The sequence below is a fragment of the Ctenopharyngodon idella genome, chromosome 12 (assembly GCF_019924925.1).
Source record: "Ctenopharyngodon idella isolate HZGC_01 chromosome 12, HZGC01, whole genome shotgun sequence".
Classification (NCBI taxonomy): domain Eukaryota; kingdom Metazoa; phylum Chordata; class Actinopteri; order Cypriniformes; family Xenocyprididae; genus Ctenopharyngodon; species Ctenopharyngodon idella.
This window is the reverse complement of record NC_067231.1, coordinates 1,215,384-1,235,754: the sequence shown is the minus strand read 5'-3', so window position 1 is coordinate 1,235,754 and position 20,371 is coordinate 1,215,384. Positions and strand designations below refer to the sequence as shown.

At 36.2% G+C, this 20,371-nt stretch overlaps 2 protein-coding genes across 2 annotated transcripts in view; one reads left to right on the top strand and one right to left on the bottom strand.

Moving 5' to 3' along the window:
- LOC127523606 (WD repeat-containing protein on Y chromosome) overlaps positions 1–4,411 on the bottom strand; it is a 29,378-nt gene extending 24,967 nt beyond the window's left edge. The window contains exons 1-2 of the mRNA XM_051914515.1: positions 3,816–4,411; positions 3,618–3,690 (exon numbers count right to left, since the gene is read on the bottom strand). The gene's annotated coding sequence lies outside the window, so the exon portion shown is untranslated. The remainder of the gene's footprint in view (positions 1–3,617; positions 3,691–3,815) is intronic.
- Positions 4,412–6,015: 1,604 nt separating this feature from the next.
- On the top strand, positions 6,016–20,208 carry lrrc45 (leucine rich repeat containing 45). Its single transcript, XM_051915020.1, is given in 19 exon segments — positions 6,016–6,156; positions 6,643–6,897; positions 8,776–8,837; positions 8,947–9,017; positions 9,275–9,453; positions 11,099–11,227; positions 13,355–13,467; positions 13,546–13,604; positions 13,696–13,773; positions 13,893–14,028; positions 14,373–14,450; positions 14,527–14,638; positions 14,713–14,783; positions 14,866–14,958; positions 16,225–16,281; positions 16,283–16,318; positions 16,399–16,572; positions 19,269–19,416; positions 19,606–20,208. Coding segments are annotated over 18 exon segments (2,025 nt in total). The 5' UTR covers positions 6,016–6,156; positions 6,643–6,665; the 3' UTR covers positions 19,803–20,208.
- The last annotated feature ends 163 nt before the right edge of the window (positions 20,209–20,371 follow it).

Sequence of the window (20,371 nt, the reverse complement as noted above, 5' to 3'; positions counted from 1 at the left end):
CAGAATTGCAAATTATAATGTCAGAATTGCGAGAAATAAAGTCAGAATTGCGAGTTATAAACAATTGCGAGAAATAAAGTCAGAATTGCGAGTTATAAAGTCAGAATTGCGAGAAATAAAGTCAGAATTGGGAGTTATAAAGTCAGAATCGCGAGAAATAAAGTCAGAATTGGGAGTTATAAAGTCAGAATTGCGAGTTATAAACAATTGCGAGAAATAAAGTCAGAATTGCGAGTTATAATGTCAGAATTGCGAGAAATAAAGTGAGAATTGCAAGTTATAAAGTCAGAATTGCGAGTTATAAAGTCAGAATTGCGAGTTATAAACAATTGCGAGAAATAAAGTCAGAATTGCGAGTTATAATGTCAGAATTGCGAGAAATAAAGTGAGAATTGCAAGTTATAAAGTCAGAATTGCGAGTTATAAAGTCAGAATTGCAAGTTATAATGTCAGAATTGCGAGAAATAAAGTTAGAATTGCGAGATATAAAGTCAGAATTGCAAGTTATAAAGTCAGAATTGCGAGAAATAAAGTCAGAATTGCGAGTTATAATCAATTGCAAGAAATAAAGTCAGAATTGAAAATTATAATGTCAGAATAGCGAGAAATAAAGTCAGAATTGCAAGTTATAAAGTCAGAATTGCGAGAAATAAAGTTAGAATTGCGAGATATGAAGTCAGAATTGCAAGTTATAAAGTCAGAATTGTGAGAAATAGTCAGAATTGCGAGATATAAAGTCAGAATTGCGAGTTATAATGTCAGAATTGCGAGAAATAAAGTCAGAATTGCAAGTTATAAAGTCAGAATTGCGAGTTATAAAGTCAGAATCGTGAGAAATAAAGTCAGAATTGGGAGTTATAAAGTCAGAATCGCGAGAAATAAAGTCAGAATTGGGAGTTATAAAGTCAGAATTGCGAGTTATAAACAATTGCGAGAAATAAAGTCAGAATTGCGAGTTATAATGTCAGAATTGCGAGAAATAAAGTGAGAATTGCAAGTTATAAAGTCAGAATTGCGAGATATAAAGTCAGAATTGCAAGTTATAATGTCAGAATTGCGAGAAATAAAGTTAGAATTGCGAGATATAAAGTCAGAATTGCAAGTTATAAAGTCAGAATTGCGAGATATAAAGTCAGAATTGCAAGTTATAAAGTCAGAATTGCGAGAAATAAAGTCAGAATTGCGAGTTATAATCAATTGCAAGAAATAAAGTCAGAATTGAAAATTATAATGTCAGAATAGCGAGAAATAAAGTCAGAATTGCAAGTTATAAAGTCAGAATTGCGAGAAATAAAGTTAGAATTGCGAGATATGAAGTCAGAATTGCAAGTTATAAAGTCAGAATTGTGAGTTATAAACAATTGCAAGAAATAAAGTCAGAATTGCGAGTTATAAACAATTGCGAGAAATAAAGTCAGAATTGCGAGAAATAAAGTCAGAATTGTGAGTTATAATGTCAGAATTGCGAGAAATAAAGTCAGAATTGCGAGTTATAAACAATTGCGAGAAATAAAGTCAGAATTGCAAGAAATAAAGTCAGAATTGAGAGAAATAAAGTTAGAATTGCGAGATATAAAGTCAGAATTGCAAGTTATAAAGTCAGAATTGTGAGAAATAAAGTTAGAATTGCGAGATATGAAGTCAGAATTGCAAGTTATAAAGTCAGAATTGTGAGAAATAAAGTCAGAATTGCGAGATATAAAGTCAGAATTGCGAGTTATAATGTCAGAATTGCGAGAAATAAAGTCAGAATTGTGAGTTATAAACAATTGCAAGAAATAAAATCAGAATTGCGAGTTATAAACAATTGCGAGAAATAAAGTCAGAATTGCGAGAAATAAAGTCAGAATTGTGAGTTATAATGTCAGAATTGCGAGAAATAAAGTCAGAATTGCGAGTTATAAACAATTGCGAGAAATAAAGTCAGAATTGCAAGAAATAAAGTCAGAATTGAGAGAAATAAAGTCAGAATTGTGAGTTATAAACAATTGCGAGAAATAAAGTCAGAATTGCGAGAAATAAAGTCAGAATTGTGAGTTATAAACAATTACAAGAAATAAAGTCAGAATTGCGAGTTATAATGTCAGAATTGCGAGAAATAAAGTCAGAATTGCGAGTTATAAACAATTGCGAGAAATAAAGTCAGAATTGTGAGAAATAAAGTCAGAATTGCGATATATAATGTCAGAATTGCGATATATATTCAGAATTGCGAGATATAGTCAGAATTGAGAGATATAAACTTGCAATTCTGAGAAAAAAAGTCCAAATTGTGAGTTTATATCACGCAATTCTGAGAAAAAAAAGTCAGAATTGTGAGATAAAAAGTCCAAATGACCTTTTTTATTTTTTATTCAGTGGCGGAAACAAGCTTCCATAGATAGGGTTGTGTGGACAGGAGGAAAAAATAAACACAATTTTATAAAATATTAAAATTAAATATAAAATAATCAAGCTTAATTAGTAATAAATAATAATGCTTATTTAGGACAGCAAAAGAAATGTAAACTTCTATGTTTAGAAACTTCTAAAATGGAAAAATGCTTTCCACCGTTTGATCGGACTCTGCGTCCGATCAAACAGTATTTTTCACTTGTTATATGGCTAATACTTACTATTAGTGTGATTCATTACACTGTGCAGTTAAATCAGTGAAATAGCTTCTGTCATTTTTTCATGAAAGCATGATCTTGTTGCCACGAGTTTCCGACAACAAACCCAAATGAGCTTGAAAAGTTACCGATTTAAACACCACCCCTAATCACAGCTGGGCAGCTTTAGAATCACACATGGCAGCGCTTAACAACATGCCTGTTCTTTAACAAAGCACACATCCTGTAATATGCAAATGCTCACAGGTGCTGCTGAGAGTTTTTTATATGGCTCGGCTCAGGTCAAAATATTATGATTATAATGAAAACACAATTATATGCTAGCTTTGTTTCCCTGCAGCATACAAATCCAACACTTTTCTGTGTTTTAGGTGCTTAGATACATGAAGTGAGTAAAACTTTGTAGCTAGGCATGCAATATGTTCTTTCCATGTAAACACAAATTTATAGGGATCGATACGACCGATATAGATAACCGATAATCCGAATTTTTGGAAGCCAATAACTAATATATTGGCCAATAAATCTAAATCTTGATATACATCGTTGTGAGCCTTATTTAAAAAACAAAAGGGTCACCAATAAATGCCACGTCACAAATTCGTCAAATTAAATCAAACATATATAACGGACAACTGCTTTTATTTTAAAACTTTAACTTAACTATAGAAAACAAAGACACGGAAAGGAAACGTCTTATCTTTTTTTAAAACTCATATAACCTTTGTCAAACTATTTTTAAGATAACTTTAAAACTTTGACGATATTAATTTTTAAATCATCTAAAGCGCGCGAACATGTCGCGTCATGCAGAAAAAAACACTCAAGGAAATAATCCATAATTGATTTTATCTGTTCAATAACAATAACATTAAAAATTAACATTTATCACTGATTTTATCTGATTTATCAAATTAAATGGATTCTATATAACACCTTATGTCTGTGTAAGCAGCAGTAATGTGCCGCCATTTTACTGATTTGAAGAAATAAGACTGTACTAACTGCTCAGTACTGCTGGGTATTTCCTCCTTATAGACCTTCCATAGATCCTTATGTCGTTTCAAGCTGTCCATACCTAATAAGAGCAAGGGACACACTGTTTAAAGCAGAAAAAGTAGATCTTATAAAAAGAAAACAGCTTATAAAATACAGTGACCTAAGCTGTCACCAGCTTAAAAATATTACAATCGATTTCAGTACTTTGTGTTCAGTGCTCCTCCAGCCTCCCAGAGCTTCAAAATAGGAGACAGATGCTCAGGTTTCTAGATTAATCATCCATTAGTTACTAAGACAATGTCCTACAACAACAGAACTAAGGAGGGCAAAAGTGTTTACCGATAGACCCCTTTCACAGACTGTGATGGCGCGTTTTAACGGTCATCAATATCGTAAATCCTGCAAAGTTTTTTTATATTTTCATTTTTTTTTTTTTTTTTTTTTTAATGTATGTACATTTATAACACTATACTTCAGGGCTGTGCAATTAATCGTATTTTCGTATTAATCGAAATTATATTTCAGTGAAATGCCTTCCTCGGAAACGCAGTCGTTATGTCTTGCGCGTGCGCGCTCTTAAAGTGACAGCAGCCAACATTAATGACATTAACGTCATTGTTAATCTAAAGAAAAGACAAAGATAAAATCACTCACTGCTCTTGAATGAATAACTTTTGCAGTTTTAAATAAGAATTAGTCTATATTTAGCAGTTATTTTACATTTGATTACTTTATTCAATCTCTGTTGGGTATTACTTATCTGAATACCACTGTTAGTACTTCCTGAAAAACACTGTTTATTTCATTTGTATTTTTGTTCTGTTGTATTTTTTTTGTCGGTTTTGTTTGTAATTAGGCTAGTTTCTTTGTTCTTATTTTATTGTTGACTGTTTACTTGTCTTCTGTAGCTGTTTTGAGGACTTTTTACTTACATTAATTAACCTAATATTAGTTTCTGCTGAAGTATGGATAATTGCGAAATTTCACAGACCTTTAAAATTACTCATATCATATCGTGATTTCAATATTGATCACAATAATCGTGAATATGATTTTCGCCATAATCGAGCAGTCCCACCCCGTTTCATCAAATTACAAAAAACTAGTTAACGCGACTATGAAAGTGAAGGTAAAAATGACATCTTTCTCTCTTCTGACTGCCGTTAACAATCGCTCTCCATTTTTTTCCCTATTGATGAAAGTTATGAAAACACTATTGTGGAGTTTTTCTTTTGCTATTTGTGCAAATGGAAACACACACACAAAAAAAATATTTATCGAAGTTTCTCATTCACCGCTAAAACCCCCAACTATGACGACTTCCGCTTCTGAGAAACCCGGAAATGTGAAAAGGGTCTATTTATTATCCTTTGCCTATTATATTTGTTTACTCTTTGTGGTTACTTCTATAATAAACAATATCGATTAAAAAATATACCGAAACTGAAATCATAAATGAATAAAGAAACATCTTCCAGCCCGCGGAGCTACGTTACATTTGAAAAACAACCGTTTTACGTTAAAATTTAAACACTCGATATACAATTTATACTCATTTGTGTGTGATAAATAAACAATACTTAGCCTTGTTTCTTGTCAGAGAAATTTAACCTATTATTTGGATCACCTAAAACTACTTACCCCTTATTTCTCAAATTTGATTGGCTGAGCTGTTTACCAGAGCACTTGTGTAGTAATTATTTTCACCAACAGAGAGCGCTGCAAGTTACACTGGTTGGTCGCGCTCTGGCTGCTACTTTAGCCAATTATCAAAGATTCATCGTTATTGTTTTCAAGGCAGTCACATAGCCTACCAACTATTCATGTTAAATCAAAGTAATAATGTTTGTATGTGCTATATAAGACGGCCTGAACAGGGCGCGGAATTATTTTTAACACCATTTTAAACGTTCTGGAATATTCCCGCTCACATCTTTACCACGTGTCTGACAGTATATCCCGGTATGAATAAACAAATAAATAAAAATAATAGTTAATAAAACTAAACAGTGATAATTATTATATTTATAATAAAATAATATTATTAATTATTTTATTTACTGTTTTGTACAGTAGATAAAATTATGTTTACTTTGTTTACTCTTTGTGGTGAAGTTATAAAGTTACCTTTTTTCATGTACTAAACTTTCTAATGTTTGCATTGTTGATAATATTGAAAATACAATATGTAAAATTGAATATGATGAAGAAATCTTTCAAAGATCTTACAACTACATCGGAAAACAACAACAAATGAACAAATGATTTACTTTGTCAAACAACGTTAGATATAGACACTTGTTATATAGCTTATATTATATGATACACGGAAATCTTGCAGTGTTGCCTTGTTTCTTGAAATTAAACGAAACGACAAATCCCATAAAACTACATATCCCACAATTCTGCAGTTTCAAACAGGAAGTCGTTTGACTTCCTGGATACTTTAAACTGTCAAACGAAACAATAGTGAAGATACGAGGCTGAACAACATCTGCTGTCACAACACTGGATAAAGTAATGTATTTAAACTGCAGAAATAAAGGTTAGTTTTCATGTTATTACTCTTCATCTCACGTAAAGCGATTGTTGCGCGTAAATTAGTTTTGCACGTAGAGTATCAGATGCAAGTAGCTAGACTCGAACGCAAATAACGTTATGTCTGCTTGAAGATTTTTATTTGATTTCTTTAACCCTCTTACCATAAAGGGAAATACATTATAATATATTAATTCCCCTCTTTTTTATCTAATAAGCATGTATTTTGGCAGAAAATAGTAGTATGTTCCATACTTTGTAGCACTGCTCTTTTTTTAGTCGTGTTGAATTTGTTATAAATAAAAATTTATTTTATATTAAGTGATTTTAACTGCTATGTACTAAGATTTAAATTAATAATTTGATACAATGCGAAGAAACCAAATATATAGTGTGACCAAAAACTCAATGTCATATTGAGTTAATGCATGGATAAGGGTCAAAGTTCATGGTTTGGATGTAACATCATCACAGCGTTTTCTTTTCTCCACAGCCCAGTGAGAGGTGACGGAGGTCATGGAGGACTTCAGGCGGTCGTACCTGAGGCTGTGTAAGGAGGGAGGAGTAGACACTCAGGAGTCAGTGCTGGCTCAGCTGCACGACACGAGGACAGTGACGGGCAGCTGTAGACTGGACCTGAGCGGGCAGAGCGTCAGCGTGGACACCTGCGGCGTGCTGGGGAGAGCACTGCAGAACGACACGCTCTTCACCGAGGTCATCCTCAGCGACTGCATGCTCAGTGAGGAAGGTAACTCGCAGAAACATTCGAAGAAGGAAAATAAAAGACAATTTAAATTGTATAAACAAACAAAAAAAGGTCAGTTTGTGTGACATTATTTTCATTTAGAATAATTTTATGGTAATTGTAAAAATTACTGTTAAGTAGATAAAAGAAAATCTGCATAAATTACAGGCAGTGCAACAGATATTAACATTATTAACCTTTGTAAGCTATTCGTACACTCAGGTGAGACCCCAGACAATAAAAGGTGATTTTGTAACAAAATAATGTTTTGTTTTTTTAAACAAATGTAATTTTATTTACTTTATTAATGTTTTTACTCTACATCTGTGCAGTTTTAGGGGGATTTATGGCATGTTTTAAATTTATATAAATAAATTTTTTTTTTTTTTTTCAAAATGGCAACCATTTATGTACAATTCACTTTAAAAAAAAAAAAAAAAAAGTCCCACATTTCTAACTTTCACTCATGAAGATAACATTGACAATTTGCCATGGTTTAGTGTTATGATTTTTGCCATCTGATAGAAAGTATAGCTTTAAAAGTAAAAAATGATCACTTTATCCAGTAGATGGCTGCAGAGCTCCACTATTTGATATGCTATTTGACTAACTGAAAGACATCTTTTCTTAAGGTTTTCCAGTTGAATTCATATCTACATATTATTAAATCACAATTCTAACAAGAAAAATGTAGCTTTTTTTTTGTACTGAAGTTTGTTCTTAATTGTATTGTCTCATCCTTTCATCTCTCCCTCTCTCTCTCTCTGTGTGTGTGTGTGTGTGTGTGTGTGTGTGTGTGTGTGCGATAGCATGATCATTTTGCATTCTGGATGTTTTAAAGTGTTGCTACTTCATTTCTGTCTATGTTTGTTCTGCGTTGTTTCTGATTTTGAGGATAAATTTTATCCATTTTGTTTGTCTCCAGAGACCCCGAACAGCCTGAGCGTGACTTTTTTTTTTTTTCTCACACTAACATAAACCAGATTTCATTCCAATTTAATTTTGTTTTGTAGATCTAGACAGTGTTGACAGCGTTACAAAGTCTCATGCCATTTGGATCAAGGGAACATTTTTTTTTTTATTACTATTATTTTAGCAAATGTCATTTGGTGTCAAAAAAGGCTACAGAAATTAGAATTTATGGGTAAAATGTGCCATGAAAATAATGTCACAATACAAAATAAACAAATAAATGAATATAAATAATTATAACTCTAACAATATATATGATATATAAATGTGCTTTATAAGGTAATGCAAAATTTCTCTTGGTTTTAAGTGAAATTTGACCTGGACTTAAAATCTGAAAACATAGCATGGATCTTTTAGATGAGGGCATAATTATCACTCTGATATTTGCTTATTACTAAAATCCTGTTGTATTGCTTTAGACTTGTTACTTTTTACACAGCCCCTATTATGCCATTTTACAGGTTCCTAATGTCTCTCACAATAGATTTACATTCATTTAAGATCAAAAAACACTTTAATTGTCTCATAATATCCACTGCAGCATCAGCTCTTTTCTCTGAAACGCTTCGATCTCTAAACCCCGCCTTTCAGAGTGCCTGCTCTGCTCTGATTGGTCAGACAGCCCAGTCTGTTGTGATTGGTCGATCGCTTACAGTGCGTGTCGGAAACGAAACGTGTGTTACTTTGATCTTTAAAACTTTGCAGATCTTTCACATTCACAGTATACACTATATTACACAATACATGAAAGGTAATATTCGATAGAGCATCATAGGGGGAACTTTAATGTATTCTTTTTTTATCCATGATTTCCATATCTAGAAATCAATGAAATAGCATATATAAGAAAACTACTGTTTTTTAATGTATTTTTCCTACCAACACTCACACTCTTCCCACCATCTACAGGTGCTAAGCTGCTCCTCAGTGGGCTTTGCTCCAACACCACAGTGAAAGTTTTGGACCTGAAGGTGAATTTAAATTATGCATTAATTTATACATATTTTACTGGTCTGTCTCTAGCTTTGAAATGTATACTTAGTCTGTAATGCATTTCCTAAAAATGTCATTTCTCTTCAGGGCAACAACATGAGAGGAACAGGAGCTGAGGCTTTGGGACAGTTATTAGTGAGGAACAAGATGCTGCGCCGGTGAGGGATTTCTAATGTTCGTTTGATTTGTTGTCATTCCTATTTTCCTGCACATTAAGAGACTGAACGTTTCTAAACTGTGTCTCAATAATTTAATCACCCTACACAAATGTTTGTTTGCCTTTTGTATATTATCTAACATTTAAAATCAAATCAAAAGAAGGACATTTTACCTCAGTGATGTAGAAAGTAAGAGGATTTTGTGCCATCAAAAATAAAAAATAAATATCAAATGATTGTTTGTGTTTTGCTTGGAGACTTGTGCTGGAGTGGAATGCTCTGGGAATGTGGGAGGAAGGATTTGCCGTATTTTGTGAAGGTCTGGCCTCCAACACTTCTCTCACCCAGCTCGACCTGCGCAACAATCAGATCAACCACCAGGGGGCGGCGGAGCTCTGTATGGCGCTCAGGAGGAACAGCACTCTGCAGGAGCTGGGTGAGTGCAACACAGATTCACCCTCAACAAGGACTGTGTTGTTGTTTTCGTCCCAGTTCTTTGAGGCTGATGTAATGTAAATGTTTTGCAAGATGCCAGTCGCTCTCTTTTGCAACTGTGTGTTGGTGTGCAATATTTCTCAGTCTTTTTGTCTATTAATAAATCTGTGCAATCATTTAAATATATTTAATATGCTTTTTATGTATGTTAACAGATCTAACTTAAAAATATCAGTAATTGATATACCCTATTGATGGCTCATGCCATTGGGGCTGTAAGATTTGGTCTTCAGTCGAAAAATTTAACGTTTTGTTTTTTTAGAATTTTTTACTTCATCAGAATGGTACGAAACTTGGTAAAGTTTTTGGCACTTGCTATGTGAACACACAAAAAACACTTGTGCTCCTCGCGGTCAAAAATGAGCGGAAATGAATGGGAGACGAATTTCATCTAGTGGAAGCTTCTGGTACTGCGCCCAAACTAAATCTTACTGAAAGCTAATTTTTTGAGATATCAAGCTCAAATTTGGAACACAACTTGTTTAGATTTATAGCTTTGATTTTCTTGCAGTTTTAGAGTAAAACGAGTTTTGGAAAATATATATTTCATGTAAAAATTGAAAATAGTATTTTTGTGCGTTTTTCATAACAATAAATGTAAAATTCTGTAATATTAACTTTTCACTGCAGCAATAATCTGCCAAGTGTCGTCTTTTAAAAGAGATCAAATGCTCAAAAAGTGAATAAGTGGATTATAACTACAGCGTAAATATAATTTAGCACCATAAAATCCCCTAAAAATACAAAATATTAAATAAAAAACATTATTGAACTAAAACATAGTACATTCATTTCATTGAAATAAAAAAAGTTTTGGTCATTTTTGACTGCCATGCGAAGAGCACCAGAGGGTTTAATGTTTTTGAAAGAAGTCTCTTGTTCTCACCAAGACTGCTTTTATCTGTTTCCTTTTATCTGCTTTCCTGTGATCAAATCTGAAAGCTGAATATTACTCCAGTGTTCGGTGTCACATGATCCTTCAGAAATCATTCTAATATGATGATTTGCTGCTCAAGAAACATTTATGATTATTATCAATTGTGCTGCTTCAGATTTTTGTGGAAACCGTGACACATTTTTAGGATTCTTTAATGTGTAGAGAGCGGCATTTATTTGAAATAGAAATCTTTATAACATCATACATATATGTAATTAATTCATTACAGCCTTTGTAGTAAAACCTAATTATCATAGATCTAAACATTATTATCTACGCTTAAGAAGAACACACATATATATGGTGTTTAATAGAAAGGAAATTTAAAAAGATGATTTTTTGACCTGGAAAGTATTATGGAAAATGATTACATTATAAAAAAATCATGATGACTTACAAGTATTTCAAATAAGCAACTAAAAATCTAAATATTTCTTATTATTTGCTTATTTTTATACTGAACAAATATCTTTCTAGTTAAGGCAAGCTCTAAAATTATTTTATCGTGTAGAAATTGTGTAAGGGGGGGTCTTCAAATATTGTTGTGGAAAATTGAGATCCGCTGGTCTAGAAATGGTTCCTTTTGACTTTAGTCTCTTTGAAAGTATTGTTCAGAATCATGAGTAAGTCGAGTCTGATGTGTTTGCAGATGTCAGATGGAACAACATGGGGCTGCTGGGCGGCCGATCTCTGCTGGAGGGAGTGCAGCAGAACCGCACGCTGCTCAAACTGGAGATGGCTGGAAACAACATTCCCAGTGACACGCTCCGAGCCATCGGTGAGGCTGAATGTCAACCGCAGCTGTTGTACACATTTAAGGCAAGACACTACAGGTGAATAGGGTAGATCTCACCATACTTTCCCTAGTTGATTAATCACATTAAGACTATTGTTTTTTGAAATGTTAATTTTAAATATGCAAACGAGGTATTGATATGTTTGCATACATTTCCAGAACAGAAATTTTGAATTCTTGTTTCATTTTTTTGGACATATTTAAGGTTTATTACAGAGAGGGTTTTGAACATCTCTTTTTTTTTATTGTTGTATAAATCAGAAAATACTGTCAACATCCATCATTTTCAACATGATTTTAGGAATAAAATATTATATAAATGAGAGTGATAAATAAACAACTTTTCTGTAAAAACCTTCAGAATATAGAAAGGAATAAAACAATGGTTTTTCCTGTAGTGTCTTGCCTTAAAGGTGTAGTAAGTGATTTATGAGAAACTCTGTTGATATTTGAAATCAATCCAAACAAACACGCCCTTCCCTTCATTGCCCCGCCTCCTAAATGCATGAACACACACTGTGAGAGTGGATGTCTCTTTATCATAGCTGAATAAAAATAATGCTTCGCGAAAAATGAATGAGTGGACACGCATCCTACTGCTGATCGGCTCACTTTCTCCCCTCCCACCATCATGAGTGGACACGCCCCCTACTGCTGATCGGCTCACTTTCTCCCCTCCCACCATCATGAGTGGACACGCCCCCTACTGCTGATCGGCTCACTTTCTCCCCTCCCACCATCATGAGTGGACACGCCCCCTACTGCTGATTGGCTCACTCTCTCTCTTCCCCAATCATGATCAGACACGCCCCCTACTACTGATTTGCTCACTCTCCTCCCCCATCATGAGTGGAGGAGGATGGCTCACTCTCACTCATTACTGATTGGCTCTCTCTCCTCCCTCATCATGAGTGGACACACCCCCTACTACTGATTTGCTCACTCTCTCTTCTCCCCCATCATGAGTGGACACACCCCCTACTACTGATTTGCTCACTCTCCTCCCTCATCATGAGTGGACACACCCCCTACTGCTGAACGGCTCACCCTCTCTCCTCCCCCATCATGAGTGGACACACCCCCTACTACTGATTTGCTCACTCTCTTTTCTCCCCCATCAAGAGTGGACACACCCCCTACTGCTGATTGGCTCACTTTCCTCCGTCATCATGAGTGGACACACCCCCTACTGCTGATCGGCTCACCCTCTCTCCTCCCCCATCATGAGTGGACACGCCCCCTACAGCTGATCGGCTCACTCTCTCTCCTCCCCCATCATGATCAGACACGCCCCCTACTACTGATTTGCTCACTCTCCTCCCCCATCATGAGTGGACACGCCCCCTATTACTGATTGGCTCTCTCCCCTCCCCCATCATGAGTGGACACGCCCCCTACTGCTGATTGGCTCACTCTCTCCCCTCCCCCATCATGAGTGGACACACCCCCTACTGCTGATTGGCTCACTCTCTCCCCTCCCCCATCATGAGTGGACACGCCCCCCACTGCTGATCGGCTCACTCACTCCCCTCCCCCATCATGAGTGGACACGCCCCCTACTGCTGATTGGCTCACTCTCTCCCCTCCCCCATCATGAGTGGACACGCCCCCCACTGCTGATCGGCTCACTCTCTCCCCTCCCCCATCATGAGTGGACACGCCCCCCACTGCTGATCGGCTCACTCTCTCCCCTCCCCCATCATGAGTGGACACGCCCCCTACTGCTGATCGGCTCACTCTCTCCCCTCCCCCATCATGAGTGGACACACCCCCTACTGCTGATCAGCTCACTCCCCTCCCCCATCATGAGTGGACACACCCCCTACTGCTGATTGGCTCACTCTCTCCCCTCCCCCATCATGAGTGGACACGCCCCCTACTGCTGATTGGCTCACTCTCTCCCCTCCCCCATCATGAGTGGACACACCCCGTACTGCTGATTGGTTCACAATGCATGGACACGCCCCCTACTGCTGATCGGCTCGCTCTCTCCCCTCCCCCAACACTTTCAACAGCGTTTCTCAGAAATCACTTTAAGCTTAAAGACAAAGACTTTTTTTTTTTTTTTTTTTTATAAGAACAAATCCAAATTTGTTTACACTTTCCCAGAACAGTCCATGAATCACAACGCAGACAGGCAGTCCACACTTCGAGAGAGCCGGAGCAGGACTCAAGTGCTCAGCAAAGAGATCCAGCTCCTAAAGGAGGAGAAGGGCCGACAGGTGAGGGTGGCTGGGATTATTCGGTTAAACTGTGGGTGGATTGACATCTAACAGCCCTTCTCTCCATGTGACCTGAAGTTTCTTAGTCTCATGGAGACCATTGACAGACAGAAAGACGAGATGGGAAGAAGCAGCAGGTCAGTGTCACTTAAAGTTGAGCCAAACCAGCTTTTGGGTGAGTAAACAATGATCGAATAATGACAGCATATGGTTTTGAATTTCTTGCAGAAATTCATCAATGCGTCTGGGGCAGTTACATGAAGCTCTGAACGAGCAGAAATCATCTGTGAATTCTCTCACAGCCAAGTAGGCATCCTTTAAAACTGCCATACATGTTCTACGTTAATGGCTAAAACCAAAGCAGCAAGTTGTTTTTTGTACTTTGTCATGTTTGGTGAAGGTAAAGTCTGTGTTTTGTTGTTCAGACTGCAGATGACGGAGGCGGCTCTAGCTCTGTCGGAGCAGAAGGCTCATGACCTGGGTGAACTGCTGACTCGAGTTAAAATGGAGAAAACCGAGCTCAGAGACAGACAGTCCAGAGAGATCAAGAAAGAGCAGGAGGTATTCAGAAACTGTTTTCAACACTGATAATAATCATAAATGTTTCTTGAGCAGCAAATCATCATATTAGAATGATTTCTGAAGGATCATGTGACACTGAAGACTGTAGTAATGATTCTGAAAATTCAAGGAATAAATTGTACTTTACCATATATTCACATAGAAAATGGTTATTTTAACTTGTAATATTTCACAATATTACAAATAAATGCAGCCTTGGTGAGCATAAAACACTTTTCAAAAAATATTACCAGCTCCAAAGTTTTGTAGATGATTACTAATATATTACTAGATCGTTTAACTTTGCATTACTTCATAGTAAATTGATTTCTAATGGTCTGTAGGATAGTGCTCTGAGGGAAGCCAAGCTTCTGAAGGAGGTGAACAGTCTGTCAGAGAAGAACCTCCAGCTGAAGAACAAGGTACAGAGATGAAGCATTTCACATGATGGAGCGTCTCGGGTGTGTGAGATTTAACCGGTATGTTCAATCCTCACAGCTGGAGGAGAGCGAACGCAGATGTAAAACACAACAGGATCAGATCTTTGAGCTGAAGCAGGAACTCACAAACACCACCGCTGAACTGAAGCTGCGGCTCGCCCAGACTGAAGGTGCCACATCACTTCCGACTCAGTCACAATAGATTGTATTTCAGGAAATTGGAATGTTTTCTTCCTTCCATTAGAACGGCTGGACATGGAGAAGAGAAGATCCAAGCAGGCACTCGAAGACATGGACAGTTTGCGACAGAAGGAGGTGAAGATGTCAAACCCACTGAGATTTTTTACTTTGGGTTTTACTTGCATTTTTAGTTGAACATATTATCGTTTTTCTCCAGGTGGATCACCTGACAAGACACCAGGAAGAGAGTGAAAGAGCTCTTCAAGAGCGCATCCTCAAACTTGAGGGACAGCGGATCCAATTAGAAGAAGTAGACAAGATTATTCCCAAAACTATCCTGAAGATTAACGGAATATAGAGCTCTGCAGTGATGATGTATTTTTGTAATCCAATCCAAAAGTTTGCGTCACCCTGGTTCCCTCGATTATTGCAGAAAATAAGCTCTGTGACCAACAAAAGTTTATGATTTTTACTAGGGGTGGGCGATCTTCCCAAAATTTCGTATCACGATCGCTTAATTTCGCTTGCACAATTTAAAACAATCAGTTGTCAAAATAGTCATTTAATCTTGAGTTGAACTTTAAAACACTGCATAGTCTTCACTGTATGAATTAAAAAGGTAAGTGACTTTTTTTCTCAGAATTGCGTGATATAGACTCGTAATTTCGTGTTAGAATTGTGAGTTATAAAGTAAAATTAAAAAAAGTCTGTCTTTTTTCCCTCAGAATTGGACTTTATAACGTGCAATTGCGAGTTTATATCTCACAATTCTGAGAAAAAAAGTCAGAATTGCGTGATAAACACAATTCTCACCTTTTTTTCTTGCAATTGTGTGTTATATAGTCAGAATTACGTGATATAAACTCGCAATTCTGACTTTTTCTTTTCAGAATTGTGAGATATAAACTCACAATTGCAAGTTTATTTTATAAAGTCAATTTTTTCGCACAATTGCAAGAAAAAAAGGGAGAATTGCGACTTTATATCACACAATTCTGAGAAAAAGAGTCAGAATTGTGAGATAAAAATCTGCAATTATCCTTTTTTTAATTTCGTGGGGGAAACAAGCTTCCATATGAAAGACACATGATAGAGACATGTGATATAATTTGGCCAGTCAGCATCTAGTAGGCAGTCATTACTGTATTTTAACGTTATTACGAGGACATAAAAGATCACGATCTCTATGATTCGCTTGAAAAGTAGATCATGGACGTCTTCAAGATCGATCATGATTTTAAAAATCGTCAGATCGCCCACCCCTTATTCTTACTGATTCTTTGTTCTGCTGAACACAAAGGAAGAAATCTGAAAGAGTGAATGTCTACCCATTGACTACCATAATATTTATTTTTCTTACTATGGTAGTAAATGGGGGGTGAGATCTACTTGGTTACTGACATTCTTCTAAATATCTTCCTTTGTGTTCAGCAGAACAAAGAAATTCATACAGGTTTCGAACTTGAGGGCGAGTAAATGTTGACAATTTTCATTTTTGGGGGAACTATCCCTTTAAGAAGATTGACAATGAAGAATCACATTTGCACTTGAGTCATAGTTTGTCTCTTGCATGCAGGAGGTCAGCAGAACGAAAGCGTCTCTAGTGACTGAGAGAGCTCAGGCTGAGGAGGAGCTTGGGAAAGGTGCGCTCCCAAGTGCGGCTGGAGGAGGTATGCAAATGCTTCTTGAATCGGTACCACACTAGCAGTATCGTTCATCAAAACCACAAGATATCATGTTCCCTCTGCAGCAGCAGCACCTGACCAGCCTGGAGGAGAAACTGCGAGCGGTTCGTCAGTCTCGGGACGAATCGCAGAACCACTGCACCCAGCAGAAACAAACCCTCGCTGAGCTTCACGCCAGAGTGGGCCAGCAAAGCATCGAGATGGACTCGCTCCGCCGCAGGATAGAGGAGCTACAGCAGGTACTGCCTCCAGTGGAGAGACGCAGCGCTGCTTCTCAACCTGTTGAACTGCAAAGTCCCCCACTGTGCACATTAATTAATTTATTATTTATTGCAGAAATTGAGTGTCCATAGATTAAAATCAATAAAATAACTATAAATGACAGTAATTATAATTAAAATTTAAATAATTAAGTTGTAGAGTTCCACATATAAAATAAAAATATCTTTATTTTTAGTTGTTTTAGCTTTAATGCATTTTGTTTAAAACATTTTAAGTCATCTATGCTTTCTGAAGACCCTTACTTAAGAAGTACTGCACTATATATTTGTGATTTATTTTCCATTAAATTTCCTGAAGACATTATTATTAAAACATTTTTATGTCACGAGACAGTGTCACAATTAAAAATTGTATTCAAATCTTTTAGTAAAAATATATGTAGGTACATATTGCTGTTTACTGCAGTGTTATTTTATATATATTATATATATATATATATATATTATTAAAATTATGAAATATTTTTATATCTCCTTAACAACAGTCAGTGTTTGGTCATAATGATTGAGAAATTCAAACTAAATTTAAACCATTTCAAACTAAATATATATTTATAGTACATAATATATATATTTTTTTTTTTTGTATTGTTTTTATTTTAGTTTTATTAATTTTGATGTATTTTTGTCAATTTTTATTTATTTTTTTGCAATTGCATGCTAGCTTTGAAATCATAAGTTCCCACCCTCCCTTCAGAGCGCCTCCAAAGCCACGCCTCCTCCAAAACACATGAACGCGCACCGCCAGAGCAGAGTCTGCAAAGCGTCATGAGAGACGGCGTTAAATTACCTCATGACTCGAAGAACATGACATTACAATAATAATGAACGTGAACAACTTAGAGAGCTCTGAGTTGTACCACCTGACTGCTGCGGGGTTTTTTTGCCGTTCCGAGTCTGAGTTACGGGTTGCCATCTGTTAATTATGGTAGTTATGGAGTGAATGCAGCATATGCTTGTTGTTTTGGTCAAGGAGGAACTGTAAAAGGTGGCTGCTGCTTGTTTACTACAACTTTGCATAGCCTCATGAAACGCGCTGATGACATGTGATTCGCGGAGGTATGCAAATACATACATAGGTTGCTGAATGCAATGATTGGACGAACATTTTTTGGTCCTGAGACTTCCACAGAAGATATATATACATTTTTTAATATTTAGACCACTTCTATTATTGATTGCTGGCAGGATGTAAAGAGAGTTTTAACCAGTCTAACAAAAAGTGTTTATGAAAAACATTACCTTTAAAGGGATAGTTCACAGAAAAAATGAAATTTATCCCATGATTTACTCACCCTCAAGCCATCCTGGGTGTAAATGACTATCTTCTTTCAGTCAAACACAATCGGAGATATATTAAAAAATATTCTGGCTCTTCCAAGCTTTATAATGGCAGTGAATGGGGGGTGAGATTTTGAAGCCCAAAAAAGTTCATTCATCCATCATAAAAATAATCCCTAGTCTATTAAGTTTTAAATATGGATATTTTTCTTACAAAAACCCATCGCTTCGCTTCAGAAGGTCTTTATTAACCCTCTGGAGTCGTATGGATTATTTTTATGATGGATGGATGCACTTTTTTGGGCTTCAAAATCTCACCCCCCATTCACTGCCATTATAAAGCTTGGAAGAGCCAGAATATTTTTAAATATATCTCCGATTGTGTTTGACTGAAGGAAGAAAGTCATATACACCTACACTGTAAAAAACAATACGTAAAATTTACTTAATATTTCTTTTGCAAGTTTTTGCACGCATATTTTTTAAGTAAATTTCAAATATGGAATTAAGTAACTCAACTAAATTAAGTAAAAATAACAAGGAAAATAAGTAATAAGTAATAAGTAACTTGGCCAGTAAAAGGTTGAGTAATTTCTACTTAGCTGAAGTTTCTTTTGCAAAACTTTTTAATCAAACAATATAACACTGAATTAAACCATGCTTTTAAAGTGTATGCTTTACTTACAAACATCAGATATGTATAGATATTGTGTAGAAACCATATCTACATAATAGAAGTAACACAGCACCTGAACACAGAGACCTCAATACTTGGTACACAATACACGACGGTAACATTCGATGGATCGTCTTTGAGTGTAAATGTGGCATTTTGAGTAGAAAATGGCAAGTTACTAAACATAACCACAAAAGCAATGATAAAATAGTGTAAAAACAGCTGGAAAACAGTGAAAAATCAACCTAATTAATTATTCAAGGCCCAGTGCATGATGGGAACACCAGTATCAGAAAAGTTGAGTAGTTTTACTTAATTTTATAATGTTGATATTTACGCTTAAATTGAGTACTAATATAGAATTTACTTAGTTTTTTAATTCTTGCCTGAACTAACTTTTTCATGTAAAAATTGCATTTGTTTTTTCTGTAGTATTTACTTCACCATAAAATCATTTTTTACAGTGTAGGATGGCTTGAGGGTGAGTAAATCATGGGATAATTTTCATTTTTGGGTGAACTATCCCTTTAAGTTTTAGTTATTTTTGTACTTCAGCTGAAATAAATGTTTTTAAGTTATAAGTTATTGTTTATTTCAAGAAACTGTTTTTCTGCTTTTCATGTTAGTTAACAATAATCACCCTGATTCAATAAAACACATTTGAATGAATGAATGTAAATGACCTCTGTGACCACAGGATCTTGCGGGTAAAGAGCAGGAGAAGGTGTCAGAAGTGACCCGAGTGCGGGTGGAGCTGCAGGAGCAGATTGGTCACCTGCAGGCTGAGAGGACGGCACAGGGCGGCCTTAAAGAGAAGATTGCTGCTCTGGAGAGAGAGATGAAGGGTACATAATATGTACTCAGCAACTTTTATAATAGTTTATAAAAGTGTCTTGCAATACCTGGAACTGTTCATGTAACTAATTCACATAGTGAAGACTAAATGCAAGACTTGTTTTCGTTCTGTTGTTATGTAACCTGATGCCTGTTGCAGCCTCACGGCTCATGGAGTCTGTGTTTGTGTTTTGGATCAGTTCTCAGCACCACCCACAGAGAGGCCCTTCTGGACAAAGAGAGCGAGATCTCCTCTCTGCTCGAGCGGCTGCGCATCAGAGAAGGAGAAATCCAGCGCATACGTGAGGACGAGGCGCAGAGAGCCAGCTTCCTGCAGAACGCCATTCTCACTTACGTCCAGGGCTCGCCTCTTGCACACTTCAGCCCCAAAAAGTGAACTTGAATGCCAAGACCTCTGTGATTTTTCCGTCAGTTCCACCAGGGTGCTTTTCAGCTATGCATAATAAATCTACTGCAAGTGTTTACGATGCTATTTGAGGGCCACATTTTCATGAATTGATACAAAAATGTCTTTGTATTGGTATGCATTCTTGTCCTTTTAAATGTATGGATTTGGTTTGGGAGGGGGGGAAGAGTTTGCTTTAGTAAATAATCAGGGAACTCAATTTTTTCTCTTTCACATATCTGTCTTTTAAAAATCCCCAATGTGCCATATTGTCCATCAAAAGCTCTTACGCCATGGCACTTACAAATTGTATATTTTAAAATGTTTTCTACTTTTGAAGATCTTTGGCTTTTGTAATGTCTGTTGGTTATTAAATAAAATGTGTGCTTTTGATGAAGCTGTTTGTACAGTATATAATGAATTAATGTTCATTCTTAAAGGATTAGTTCACAATTTCCTCACCCCCATGTCATCCAGGATGTTCATGTCTTTCTTTCTTCAATGGAAAAGAAATGAAGGTTTTTGAGGAAAACATTCCAGGATTTTTCTCCATATAGTGG